Below are 15,126 nucleotides of genomic sequence, written 5' to 3' on the forward strand. Positions count from 1 at the left end.
TGGATGCTTTCTGCAGTGGCCATTGTGAGGGGTTCTAGGCAACCACAGCAGTATTGGATTTTCTCAGTAAAAGGCAGGGGCAGGACCCTTTTCAAGGCAGGCCCACCAGCATCCGCTGGGCTACTTGCTATCACATGACTTGCATGACTCACACAGGCCTGACTACTAGCTATTGTTCAACAGTCTATGCCAATAAAGGTTTTGACTGACTGACTGACTACTGTTCAACAGCAGCCATTCCAGGAGAGCCAGTGTGGTGTAGTGGTTACAGCTGTAGTCCTGGATCTGGGGGATATAGGTTCGAATCCCCTCTCTGCCACGGAAACTCACTGGGTAACCTTGGGCTAGTTACGCATTCACAGTCTACCTCAAAGGGATCTTGTGAGGATAAAATGGAGGAGCTGCTTTGGGTCCCTACTGTGGGGAAACGTGGGATATAAATGAAGTAAATAAATAATAAATATAGCTGAAGAAAGGGGTACAGATAAGAGGTATGTAGGTGGGTGGGTATGAAGGAAGCATGGGATTGTTAGGATATAGGGGTTGCCACAAGAAGGAAAAAAGTAAATAATTTGAAGAGGGGATACAGAGGAAAGTGAGGAACTCCCTGCAAGTTCTTGCAGGTTTTCCACTGTGCAACTGGGCCCAGTTCAGCCAGGCCCTCAGAACTTGGCCAGAGTTTCCTGGGGAGAGGCTGCTGATAGGGGAAAGCTGCAGACAGTGGGGCAAATAAAAGTAGCTTGCTGGTGGGTGAGAAGGAGAGAAGGAAGCAGGAAAAAGGGGGGAGGCTATAGGGGCTGTCAGGGAAAGAAAATAATGAGGACGAGGGAAATGAGATGCCCCATGCAAGTCCTTGTGGTTCCCCTGCTTGTAATGTATAAACCTTACACAAAACAATTTCTCATTTATGTCTGCCGTATATTTGTTATAGGAGTTGACAAATTTAATAACAGAAAAAGTAAAATTGGTGATATATTCATACTACTTATATATTTCCAAATCGAGGAATCACTTCTGTGGTTATTCTCGTGCTGGAATGTGCCCCATGTGTTGTATAAGTGGTTCATAATGGTTAACCAACAATAGGTATGAGTCAGGGACACATTATGCCTTTCACATAATTGACAGGGGACAAGCAGCTGGACACTTAGGCTTGCCAAGTCCCCCCAGGGGGTGGGGAAACCCCTGCCCCAGAGGCCCATTCCCCGCCGCCGCCGGATCAGGCCCCGGGGGGAACTCCACCCCAACGTGCACATCACCAGGAAGTGACACGACCACGCCGGGCACGCTGGGGGCGGGACCACGGTCATCCGAGGGAAGACTCTATGGTTTTCCCTCGGATGGTCGTGGCCCCACCCCCAGCATGCCCGGCATGGTTGCGTCACTTCCTGGTGACGTGGATGCGGTGGGCACGCGCACCAGGATCGACCCGGGAGTCCCCCGCTTCAGGACGAGGTACGACTTGGCAACCCTATGGACACTAGCTTTTATGTTCCCTACAGGAACTCAATTTAGCAGTTTCACAGGGGCCTGATTTTGGTCAGGAGCTTGGAGTGGGGAAATGGCTCCTGGCTTCCCCCTCTGCTATTTTCCCAATTTGAAACTGGTGTGTGTGTGTGTGCTATTTGCCCTGTTGATGGGCTGCCCATACAAGCATTCAGTGCATGTGTAGTCCCCCCAGTGAGATGAACAAAGCCCCACAGTGCCGTTCCAGCTCAGGAAAACGTTGCAAGGGACTAGGCAGGAGCACCTGCTCCCCACATGCTGTAGTTCAAACCAAAATCAGCCCCTTGCGGAGCTTCCAAACTGAGATCCTGGGGAACTTGCTGCAGGCATATGGGACAATTACATGGCAATCATATTCTGTAGCTTGGCCCTCAGCGATATTTGAAAAGAGGGATAGTCCACTGTTATTCAGGAGCTGATGAGGTGATGTAGAGTTTTGAGTATTTCCCAAAATAGCATGGTAACGGCAACTTACTTATCATGACAATAACAGTCTTGTTTGTATTTGATTATAGTTTATGCTTGATTTATTTTACTAAGAATGCTGTCCTAAACAGAGTTACACCCTTCTAAGTCCATTGATGTCAATAGGCTTAGAAGGGTGTAACTTTGCTTAGGATTGCACTGACAGGTTTGTAGTTGTGGTAAATTTTACATAAATGTCGTTACAGTTTTTGACATGTGCCTCCATATCACAGCATCGTGTGTTTCTCCTTTAGAAGTCTTGCTATTTCTAAATGGTTATTGTTTGTATGATCAGTATAAGCATACTGCCTTATGAGAGTTAGATTTATAATTGTTATGGTTGAACTAATTTATTGACATTTCCCCACATGCACAACATTTCATTTAGAAGATCAGACAGATCACGGGGAGGGCGCGGTAAAAATGTCAAAAATAAATAAATAAATATTAATATGTAGTTGTGAGCGATGAAACAAATTCAGTTAATAAAAAATGTTTGTTTGTGTGTGAGAGAGGAAAAAAAACATAGAAAGCTGCAAAAGGACCACCCAGCCAGATTTCTTCTTCAAAGTCTGAGAAAAGATCAAATTAACAAATTCCAGTTCTGTAATTCTGTAGTGTCCCAGTGCAAGAGTAAGTTTAACTAATAAAGGACACTCATAGGTTGTTTATGTTTTCAGTCTTCAGTACAGTTAATGGGTCTCTAACCATGTGATCCTAAGCTGAATTACTCCAGTCAAAGTGCATTGACTTCTATGGATTTAGTTTGGGGTAACTCACCATAGTTTGGGGTAACTGCCCCACCTATGAATGAATGAAGGTACAGCTATTTTTATGGAGCCTTTATTTTGCTACAAGGTGCTATTGTAGGGCTGTGAAGTATGGAAGCAGCGCTAGTGCCACACCAAGCAAAGGAAAACAACTATTGTTAAACCAAATAATAAATTTTGTGTGGAAAAAAATTAGTGTAATTGTCCCGTTCTGTTTAAATATGCTGCATCCAAGATTGAAGACAGACCATCCAGGGATAATGAAGAGCTCCTGCTTCCCCAGTGATCTCTGTATATTCCCACTGTTTTAATATTTGCATTTTATTGCTTGCAAAATCTATAACTATAATATTTACAAAGTCCAATTTGTCTCCACTAATTTTCTTCCATAGAGACTTAGTTTTACTATTTTTTTAATCCCTAAAGAGTATTACTGGCAACAATCAGTCTCTAAAGTACTATAGTACTTCAAATCTTTTTGTATTTTGGACTATAGCATCATAGTTATTCCAACAGTTGATGGTGATTTCCAGGACTTGAGAACAATTGTTATAGGTGGTGGTCATACTCAGAGGTCATTTCGGGGGGATCGCGGGGGATCGCAGTTCCCCCAGGTGAGGTATGGGGGGGCGGGGCACATGACGAAGCCCCACCCCCTGCTTCCGGCCGCCCCGCTTCCAGCCCTCATTCAGCCAGGAGGAGGCAGGAGAAGAGGGAGGGTAAGTTGCTCCCCACCCCTGCCTGCCTGGGGTCAGGGAGGGCCTTCGTGGGGCTTCCTCGCACTCCCGCCGGCCTTGCAGGTCCACCGCCGGGCCCCTCATGGGGCTTGGCAGTGGAGCTGCAAGGCCGGCGGCGGCAGCCGGGACCGTTGGGGACGGGGTGTGTGGCCTTATGACACACTTCCAGTGATGCCAGGGTGTGTGGCATATGCTAATGAGTTATGCTAATGAGTTCCCCTAGCTCTTTTTCCACGAAACGACCCCTGGTCATACTATAAAAGATATTTGTACATCATGACATGTTGAAATATCATTATCTTCAGAGAGATTTTTTGCAATTGGTTGAAACGGTTCTTCCATAGTGTTAAATGTCCTTTACACAAAACAGTGGTGAAATTATCACTATAATGGAGAGATAAAGATACTGGAACTAATTCTAAACATGACACCTCACACATTTATCTTCACTTGGCAGCTTATTGTAAGTTGGAAAGAAAGCTCTTGCTTTCTAAAATAGTGTTTCATTACTATTTTGTGATATGATAAAAAGCAGAATGCTTCAGTGTCATGTTAAAGGCCTATGGCTGGTGACAGATGGGAAAGAAATTTAAGACTTGTAGCTTCTCATACTGGTAAGGATTGCGGTTGCCTGCATGCTGTCCTGTTAATTAATAGGGATGTGCTGCCAGAAGTTTACCAAGGAGGATTTGACCTGAAATAGATCTGATACAGAAATATTGGAAAGGTTCCTAATTCAATCAATTTTATCTCCAACCTTTGGAAGCAAGTAGAAACCCTTTGGGACTGATAGTTATGCTGATGCCTCAGTATCTGGTGGATATTTGTTTTGTTTTGTTGGTATACTGATTTATTTAATGTACTTATGTATTATGTGGCTACAGGCAAAGATTAAGGCTTTACCTCTCCAAGAGTAAACACATACACACCAGATCACCAGCTTATTATTGTAAGCCACCTTGAACCAAGAGGAAAGGTGGACTATAAATGTTTTAATAGATAAATCGATCAATCAGTCAGATGAGATTCAAAAGATCAGTGACAATGAAGGATCAGATCCTCTCTCTGTGACAGAGAGTTCTGCTGATTCAGGATCTGAAATTTCTCTGTGTCTTTAATTCCAATCAACTGCACCTCCCACCGTATATTTATTGTATACATTACAATGGAATGTATACATCTGCCCAATATTTGTGTGAGTTGGTTTGCTCTCATGAGGTGGAGTCCTCCTAAGTTAGCTGGAAGTATAGACTGCATGAACTCCCTTATTCTGAAAGCAGTTGCTCTCATTCCTCTATCGAATCATTAACAAATGGATGTAGTTTTGAGCACACCCATCTCTGAGGTACAGACCTGAGAGCAGGAATCTGAGTATCCATGCCTGATTTACATGCAAAAGGGATTGCCTCTTTTTAGCTATTAGCCCAGGTAGGAAGGGCAAGCAACTCCTCCCATTCATTTTTAAAGAAAGCAGGGAGTGGGATTCTACTTTTAAGTAAAACCAGGATGCATGAATTAGGGAAACTAAAGCCTACTTCATCCAGCATCTTCCTCTGATTCTTGAAACATATTTCCTCTGGTTAGGCTCCAGTACAAGAAGTCAGCTGAGCTGTGAGAAAAATACTGAAATAAATTAAGCAAAGCGAGGTATGGCACAGAGGAGGACAGTAAGTCTCCTTGCCCATGTGCTCTATTTTTGTAAAAATAGACCTCTCCTTTCCAACTTGCAGCTTGAAGATCTGAGACAGAAGGCGAAAACTGACTTGTGCTAATTCACTCCTGCCTTCACCCCCCCCACAAGTGAAAATTTGTAACTGCTTATAGAACAAAGCTGTCTTCTATCTGCCTGAAATTTAGAAAGATTTCATTTGGCTTTTAAACATCTGACTCTACTCGAAATCCACTATTTTTTGCACACCCTTACCAGTTGGTCCTGTTATCTGATCCATTCACACCTCTTTTGAGCAAGTAACTCAAGAACCCTTTCCCTTTTTGGGTTAGAATATATTTTTGGAAAGTGAGAGAACTTGGAATACGTTTGCGCCTGTCAATGTGCAAGTGCAGGGCAGAACCTACTAGAAAGGAGAACTCAAGGGAACTGGGCAAGCCAAACAGGTATTACCGTATTTTTTGGACCATAAGACGCACCTGACCATAAGACGCACCTAGTTTTTAGAGGAGGAAAACAGGGAAAAAAATATTCTGAACCCTGGGGCTCAGTATTCGGTCCATAAGACGCACACACTTTTCCCCTCACTTTTTTTGGAAGAAAAAGTGCGTCTTATGGTCCAAAAAATACGGTATGTCTTTAGGAAGGGACAGGATCAGCACTGGAGGTAATAGCCAACAACAGCCAACTAACTGAACAGGCCACAACTAGACCTCAATACTCTTAACTCCTTCTTTAGTTATGGTCACAAGACCTGAGCCTCTCCTTTCTAGGCCCAATCTACATTTGTTATGTAAAGCTGTTTCATTCTGCTGTGGCGCCAGCTTCCTTTGCCTTCCATTTGGCTCAGTATAAAAAGCTCGCCATCTACATCAGGACAGAGGGAGAGTGTGCGAGAGGGGGGAGGAGCGGCCTCCCTGGAGTGCTGGCAGGGCGCTGCACTGTGGGGAGGAAATGGCACCTGCAACCCCCCCAGAAAGCAAAGGGGGGGTGACCTGGTGGAGGGTGAGGCAGAGGTGGGGCAGGAAAGATGGAACGAGCTGGGTAAAAAACACAAAACACCCGGTGATTGCTAGGCGGGGCCTTCTGGGGACTGCCCCAAGAAATAACAAATGGTTCAAGGGTGGGTGTGCTTCCAACCCCTCCCCCCCAAAAATATAATTGCAGAAAAATGTTCCCTGGCTGCTTTTAAATGCAGACAACTAGATTTTCAGCTAGCTAGTTCCCTTTGTGACAATTTGTGTATCTCCTTAGAAAAGATGGGGGGGGGGAGAATTCGGCTCCAGTTGTCTGTTTATCACTCACAGCAGCTTGAGGGTGGGGAGGAGCAATTGAGCCACTTTAAAACCAAATCCAGGTAACATGGTGGGTCACTGTAATGTCCTCGACTGTGCCACTAAATGGCACTAAATGGCAGACAACCGATGCTGAGATGAAACAGTAGGCGAGCGGATGCGGCATGAAATGCAGACAGAAATTTGTGAGACGATGTGAGATCCGTTGGCACAGCGGCGGGAAAGACCAATGCAGATTGGACCCTAGAGAGCCTCTGGGAGTTGTTCTACCAGTATGCCACAAGAGGTGGCAATTTTCTTTCAGTCTCTTTCATTCTATTTTGAAAACAGCTTCATAGTAGTATAAAGGTAAAGGTTCCCTTGCTCAGAAGCCAGTCAAATCCGACTCTAGGGTTGCAGTGCTCATCTCCGTTTCAAAGCCGAAGAGCCAGCGCTGTCCGAAGACGTTTCCGTGGTCATGTGGCCGGCATGACTAAACACCAAGGCGCACAGAACTCTGTTACCTTCCCACCGAAGTGGTACCTATTTATCTACTTGCAATTTCTTACTTTAGAACTGCTAGGTTGGCAGGAGCTGGAACTAGAGACTGGAGCTCACTGCATCATGTGGCAACTCGGGTCTTGAACTGCTAAACTACCGACCTTCCACAGCCTGCAGTAGTATAGTATAGGGTACATTAATTCACCTGGTAATGATTTTGGCTTTTGAGACACTCGCAAGTCTGTCCACAAGTATTTGCATTCCGTTATGGTGGGTGAGGATCAGATCCATTAGCTCCACCATTTTTAGAGGTAATATGGAACAGATCTATTATCTTACTGCATTTGAAATGTTTGGTCGCGCTATTTGATCATCATCCCACAACCAGGGATGCTGTAAACTTTATGACAAACAGGTTTGGCAGGCAGACATACCACCTTCAGCAGCCTTGAGCCAAGCCTTGTATGTCTTTGCCTTGACACTGTCTTCAGTTTGGTGGGTGCACAGTGGATATATTTCACTTTCATTTCTTCCTTGACTTGCAAGCCACTTTTGTATCTGTGCAGTAGGTGAAATAGATTGTCTCTCATGGTCATGGATGGTTGGGTGAGATAATTAAATGAGATGTGCTTGGGGGGGGGGGGATTATTGATTGACACTTGCCAACCGAGACCAATATACGTAACAAAATCCGAAGTCTGAGTTCTATAACGTCAGGAATTTGCTTCATTTAAAAAGAACTCCCCTCCCCCACCTTTTGCCTTTAATTGAAGCAAATGTAGATACGATTTTTTCACGCTGCCGGGACAGTAATCTTTGGAATGTCTTTTTATTCTTTCCAGTTATGGAATTCTGCCCTGTAGATCATTTTGCGAGGCTGCAAAGGAAGGATGTGAACCAGTTCTTGGGATGGTGAATTCTTCATGGCCAGAGTTCCTTGCATGTTCACAATTCCATAACAAAACTGAAAGTGACAATACCACCAGAGTCTGCTTCTCACCACAACGGGAAAGAGGAAAGCACTGTAAGTCCTTTAGTAAAAAAAAGTCTTAGCTGGAGTAAAATTATGATATAGTATGTATAGATTCTGTGTATGACAAACTGTACATTCCATAGCCTTAAAAACCTACTCGCATTACCTGATGTTAGTGTATTTTTTTCTTGTGTTCAGACAACTTCGTTAACATCCCACCACTGTCTCATATCTCCCGTTTTCTCCCCTTTTCCCAATAAAACTGGTTTCACCCACACTCCCCCCCCCAAGTGAAATGTATTCTCAAAAAAGCCTGTACTCTTAATCTGAACAAAGTTTTTTGCATTGGTGACTTCCTACACAACCCACCCACCAACCCCAAAAGGGGGCTTGGGTGTTTCTTTTTAAGTTGCATCCCAGTGGAGAAATGTTTCAGTGATGGAAGGTGCCCACACTGAAACAAGCAGTCATTCACATTGGGGGCACCTTCTCTTTGCCTCTCTTTCTCTTCCTCTTCCTCTGCAGGCTGAGAAAGCTGGGATCATGTCCTCCTTTTGCTTTACACTCTCATGTAAGATCCACAAGATTGTCTCTTGACCCTTTGCAACCTCTCTCCTTCACAGTTTCTTTGCTGAAATGTGCAGCCTCAAAACGCACATTTGATTATAAATAGAAAATGCTGAAGAAATGATGCACATGTAGTTGAGTCCCAGGATTATGTAAATTCATTTAACTTCATCGTCATGGCTTCTCTGCAGTCCCACATTGGGACTGCGTGTGCTCAGGCCACCTGCAGAAAAGATTTCCAAAGCTTTCTTATAGTCTAGGAGTGCCCTCCCTCCCTCTGGTGCTTTCCTGCCAAAACCATCACATGACCAGGAGGAGGGGCTCTACTCCCTTAGTTCTCTTTTTTGCCACTGTAAAGAGAGGATCTCCATTGCTGTTCTTTATTTTTTCCTAATTCTTGAGGCTGTAATTCTAGTGAGGAATGCACTACATTTAAAGAAGACTTTCTGGCTTTTCACTTTGTTATTAGGGCTCAAAAGGGGTCTTCTCAGGATTGTGCTGACCATGGCTTTAAAATGGTGCTCATAAATGTTCATTCTCTGTGCCTTATCTGCCTGAGGGCTCACTAAGGTAGCCATGCCCTACTTGGCTGTCGGTGGGGGGGGGGGCCCTCCAGGGTCTGTCCCGGGATCTTCTGGGGGACGTCATTGTGTTGCGTTTGGGGGCATTTGCAAGTGGGGTTTCCCCTCATCAGCCAGTTGGCTGGCAGCAGAAAGGGGCCTGCAAAAGCCTGTCAACTCTAGGGCTCACACAACTGAGCTTTCTGCTCTTCCCAATTTATCCTGAAGGCATGATTTGATGGAGCTAGATACATCACTCTTTTTCAAAGGTTTTGGCTGTACATTGCCTGAATAAAGATACCTTCCTCCTCCCCAGCAAGATGTGGTCTGACACAGCCTCGAATTCACTGGTTCTTTTCAAAGGCCTGAATAAAGGCATGTCCCCCCTCCTTTGCTGTGTCTGTTATGGGGGGAGAAACCTGGAGGTTGTACCTGATAGAGCTTTGGATTCAGAATGTCTCTTTTCTAAGGCTTTGGCTGCAGCCATCCTGGCTGAAGGAACCCCTCCTCCTCCCTAGCTGCCCTCGGTTCTGAGCCAGAAGCCTGGTAGTGTGGCCTGACAGACATTGTCTCACTGGGGCGGCGAGGGGGAACAGTGGGAGGGCTTCTAGTGTCCTGGCCCCACTGGTGGACCTCCTGATGGCACCTGGTATTTTTGGCCACTGTGTGACAGAGTGTTGGACTAGATGGGCCATTGACCTGATGCAACATTGGCTTCTATTATGTTTTCATGAAGCAATTCCTCCCCTTCCCTGGCGGCTTTTTTGGCTTCCGCGGCAGCAGTTTCTTTCATTTTTACATACCTGTATGTGACACGGTGACAGAATTTGGTATCTGGTATATATTTCACTCTTCAGGGAATGCCCAGGTTTGTTTTTCTGTCTTTCCAAGACAGAGCTAATGTGCATCATTCTGATGGTCTCAGCACTGCATTTTTCTTAGAGCACTCCTTTTGGCTCCGAGTCTCTTGAAGTTAGTGCCTTCTCAGATGCATCCCCTGTCGTGTGGGGACTCTGTTGTGAGCATGTGCTCCCAGTGGCTCATGGTCTTCTGCAAAATTATTTTATCATGCTACTACTTTCACCTAGAGCACTAGACATACCTTACTTTCCTTTATCTTTTATTTTAGTGCAAATGCTCCACATTGTCATGGAATGCATTGCAGTTATGTTGTCCTTAACTAACACATGCCACAGTGCGCAGATACTCTGACTGGAGGCCTGGGCTATTTGGCCTTGCCACACAGTGGGACATTCCATGCCCTGTCCTTTTTGCTCCTTTCCTGACGGCCTTTCTGTCATTGGGGAATGCCCTCATAATCCCTTGACAAAGTAGTCTGTTTTTATATATCTTTTGTATTTTCTCCTGGCCATTTTGCTGCACAGATTGCTCTGCAAGCTGCACAAGTTTCATTTATGGTGTGGTACATGCTGTCCAGGGCCGCGGTGGCTCAGAGGTTAAGATGCTGAGCTGCAGACTGGAAGGTCTGTAGTTTGGCAGTAGTCTCAGCTAATGGAAGGAAGAAAAGGCTTCCTTTTGTCTCCTGCAGCCTGGCCAGGAAGCAAGCTCTGGCTGTTCCCTCCCTCCCCCTGCGAGGAGGAGGGGGAGGAGCCTCAGCCTGATCTTTACCAGACTCTCTCAATCACACAGGAGAGGCTTGCCTATCTATCTCTCCCATGCAATTGAGAGACACTGGTGAAGCAAGCTGTGATGCGGCAGCAGCAGCAGAACTAGAAGGAAGCAGAAAACAGCTAGGTCCTTGAGGGCTGGATTGGGGCCCTCCGTGGGCCTGATCCAGCCCTTGGACTGCATGTTTAACATCCCTGCTTTAAACTTTCTTCTTCCCTACTGGATTTCTAAAGATATTACAAACAGAGGCATTTAACCCCTCATTTTTTTGCACTTCCCTGGTGCAGTGCTTCTAACTGTCGAATGATGACATTGTGGGTTCTAACCTATGTCCCTTCCATTCATAAAGTTTCACAGCTTCTAACTGTCAAATGATGACATTGTGGGTTCTAACCTATGTCCCTTCCATTCATAAAGTTTCACAGTGTTAGGGTGTCTGATGATGTGGCCAGGATTCTCTACCAGGCACTGTCTCTCAGTCTTCTCACAATGCTATCCTTACACTTGTTTTTAATGTCAAACATTCGTGCACTCTTTACATTCTTTGAATGTGATTTTTCTTGGGTTTTGGTCTGCTAAGGACCCAACACTACCGTGTAGTGTTCTCTCAGACTCCAAGAAGGAATGGTCAGCATGCTCACACAACCTGTTCTTAGTATTGTTATGCCCAGAACAGGCCAGACCCAAGTAAAGTTTATCAATGCAGATAAGGCCGAGTTGGTTTGAGGAATTACTGAATGGTGTGAAAGATCCTGTTTCTCCTGAAGAAGCAAGTTAGCAGTTTAGGGGAGCTGCTGGTCCCTGTCTTAATCCTGGGTTCTCAGATGGTGGCTATGGTCGGGAGGCTTTCCCCCAGCTACGCTTATTGTGCCAGCTATCTCTCTTCATGAATGATCAGGATCTCAGCTCAGTAATCCATGCCTTGGTAAACTTTTGGATGGTCTTCCATAATATGCTTTGTCCTAGAATATAGTTTCAAAATACAGTTGGTTCAATACAAAAAGGCCAGAATTGTAACTGGTCAAACCATCTACATTGTTTGCATATTTGTTTCCAGGCATAGTTTTAGTCATCACACAACTACACAACTGTGGCCCTGTTTACCTGAATGAATAGTTTCTTTTGCATGGTCCACTTCATGCATGAAAATCTTTCAAGGGAGCTATTCCATGTGTGTCCCCAACTGCTTGATGCCCTTTTGGTGGAAAAGCTATAGTTATGAAAATCCTCCCCAAGGCTATTTGTCTGGGCTTCTCTTAACTGGCATTTTAAAGAGAGGTGAAGACTTTTATTTCATGGGGCATTTGACTAAATTTTAATAACTTTAATTAGAGAAATTTCAGATTTAATTCTTGCCTGTTTGTTTTCCATTTGTAGTCTAAGCATAATAAATAAACGAAGATTGTTTCAAAAAGTCTGAAAAAGATGTCAGCTGGTATGGAAGCAGAAAGAGCTGAGAAAGCTTCTATGGCTTGGAATAAATATTTCTACAGGTTTCTCGGATGAGTTGTGACCATGCAAGGGAGAGAAGTTTTACCACACCTTCCAGCTGCTTAAGCCCTTTAACCTACTCTTCACTTTGTCCACTTACTGGAAAAAACAATATTTAAATGGAATTCCTGTGGGTCAGAAATGAACCTCCCTAGCAAGGAAAAACTTCAGCTATATTTTTCTTTTGGTCCTCCCTCCGTCTCCCTTGTATCTTGTCTTCTTTTGAGTAATCAAAGCTGGGAACGGCTGCAAACAAAATAAAGATAATTAATGAGAAACACAGAACAAATGCCAAGTAACTTGATTTCTGAAGATGCAAAGCCCAGAAGGATATCTGTCAACCTCCTTGATTATTAAATAGTTCAGAAGTTATTTTAGATCCTTCCCAGAACAGAGACCTGTGTCCAACTTGCATATTCCAAAGGCTTAAGGGCACTTATGTTTTTGGAAGAGTAGACTGTGATTTCTGCTGATTCTCCCTTCCCACTCCCACTGAAGACCTCTAGTTTGCCCCTTGTGCTGTTCCTGAGGATCCATTGACCCCCTCAAAAAAAACAACATTTCAGGGTGGGAGGGGGCTCAGTGGGCTGCAGGAGGAGGAATCAGCAGAAATCACCATACCTTTTCTCAAAAAAACTAAGTCCTCTAAGTTTCAGAACTGCATGGCTGGCTACAGGTTGCTTCCACATGGGGTTCCCTCCCCATGCAATGCAGTAAACCCTCAAATTAATGGGGACTCCACACAATATGATTCTGAGCATGCATCATGGGTTTCCCTAGGCTTTTCCCCTTAAACTTGATCAAAAATAAACTTTGGTTTGGTTCCAGTAGTGGTTGGGAGTGCCGACTCTAATCTGGGAGAACCAGGTTTGGTTCCCCACTCCTCCACATGCAGCTGTTGGGTGACCTTTGGCAAGCCACGGTTCTCTCACAGCTATTCTCTCATGAGCAGTTCTCAAAGAGCTCTCTCAGCCCCACCTACCTCACAGTGTCTGTTGTGGAGAGAGGAAGGGAAGGAGATTGTATACCGCTCTGAGACTCCGAGTGGTTCTGTTGCTGATGAAGTATATGACGACATGGCTGCACAACCCTTTTCAAAGGAAGTGTGGAAGACACAGGGACAGTCAGATCTGAATTCAAGAAACCCCTCCCCCCCAAATAAATGTCCTTTTGCGGAAGAGGTGCCGCAAAGTTGGAGTATCAGCTGGGGATTCAACTCACTGGGAAGCAGCGGCAACACTGAAGTGTGGAAAAGGTCTGAGTCCAATTTACTAACTGCTACACCATAGTATTGTATTTATCATGTGTAGAACTTGAACATCTTAATCTGTTGGATGTCACCCGTTGAGCTACCTGAGACTGTATGTGGATTATCAGAGTCCTCTTCAAGTGAAGAAGGGAATAACCTTATACTGGCAGAAGTCCAAAAAAGGACTATACATTTTATTCGGCAAGACACAATCATGGTCCAGGATAGACAGGTGTTGGATCTCTTCAACAATTATTTATAACTGGTGGAAGTACAAAATGCTCCAAAGAAAAGTAGACAGACTCTCAATAAGTTTTTATTGAAAAATGCAAAATTTGTAATGGAGACAAAAAAAGAATTTCAAATGGTTTTTTTTAACAGAATATACAACCAGATATCTCCATTAGAACAGTATGGGATGCATTTAAGGCATATACCAGAGGCTGGCTGATTAGAGACATATGAAAAAGCAAAGAGCTGAAAATTTTTCACAAATTGGAGAACAGATTAAGAAGCAGGAAGATAAATTAAAGCAAGATACTTCAGATGAGCATTTAAGAGTGAAACTAAAACTTCTTCAACACCAAAAGAACTGCCTATTGACAGAAAAAATAGCCAAAAAAATTACTTATGCAAAGCAAAACTTTTTTGAAAATGCTAACAACCAACAAGATGGCTAGCATATAAATTAAGAAAAGAAAAAAGATATATAAAAACTCTAAAAGATAATGAAGGAAATTAAAAAGAAATATGCCTGCTGAGCTAAAAAAAAAATTGAACTACAGACCTTCCAGTCAGCATCTTAACCTCTGAGCCACCGTGGCCCCTTCAGACCCCATTAGCTATACTTAAAGCTGGGATTTTTTTGTTCCGATGTACATCACCTTGGAGCTGCGGTGGCTCAAGTGGTTAAGACGCTGAACTGCAGGCTGTGTGGAAGGCTGGTAGTTCAGCAGTTCAAGACCCGAGTGTGCCGCGTGATGGAGTGAGCTCCCATCTCTAGTTCCAGCTCCTGCCAACCTAGCAGTTAGAAAGCAAGAAATTGCAAGTAGATAAATAGGTACTACTTCAGTGGGAAGATAACAGCGTTCCGTGCGCCTTGGTTTTCAGTCATGCCGGCCACATGACCACGGAAATGTCTTCAGACAGCGCTGGCTCTTCGGCTTTGAAACCGAGATGAGCACCGCAACCTTAGAGTAGGATTCGACTGGCTTTCGAGCAAGGGAACCTTTACCTTTACATCACCTTACCTTTTATCTACACTGAACTTCATTTGACCCATGGTTGCCTGTTCACCCAATTTGTGGAGATCTTCCTGGAGCTCTTCACAGTCAGCCTTGGTGTTCACTATCCTAAATAATTTTGTGTCATCTGCATACTTGACCACTATACTGCTCATCTCCAGTTCCAGATATATGAACAAATTAAAAAGTACTGGCTCCAATACTGATCCTCGTAGGACCCCACCAGTGCCTGTGTCAGAAGTGGGTGGGGTGGGGCAGATGCTGAGACCCATCTGTGCTGTAAAATAATTCTGGTTTTTTTCTCATTGCAAATCTCACACCACAGCAAACTGGAAAATGGCAGTTTTAGTATTTTATTATGATGGGTGCTAAGCTCTCACCAAAGTGCCTGGAGACAATTTGCCCACTTTAACAGAAAATTTGAGTTCATTAAGGAGAATTTTTGGGAACTTCTTCATGACACATACAACAGAAAAAGATCTTACAAGCAT

At 44.3% G+C, this 15,126-nt stretch overlaps 1 protein-coding gene across 1 annotated transcript in view; it reads left to right on the forward strand.

The window, feature by feature from the left end:
- CORIN (corin, serine peptidase) overlaps positions 1 to 15,126 on the forward strand; it is a 162,755-nt gene that overhangs the window by 54,682 nt on the left and 92,947 nt on the right. Inside the window, exon 4 of the mRNA XM_015412760.1 lies at positions 7,765 to 7,946. Within this exon, the coding sequence (XP_015268246.1) occupies positions 7,765 to 7,946 (182 nt within the window). The remainder of the gene's footprint in view (positions 1 to 7,764; positions 7,947 to 15,126) is intronic.

Source organism: Gekko japonicus, unplaced genomic scaffold (assembly GCF_001447785.1).
Source record: "Gekko japonicus isolate JY-2015 unplaced genomic scaffold, Gekko_japonicus_V1.1 scaffold682, whole genome shotgun sequence".
In the NCBI taxonomy this organism is placed as follows: domain Eukaryota; kingdom Metazoa; phylum Chordata; class Lepidosauria; order Squamata; family Gekkonidae; genus Gekko; species Gekko japonicus.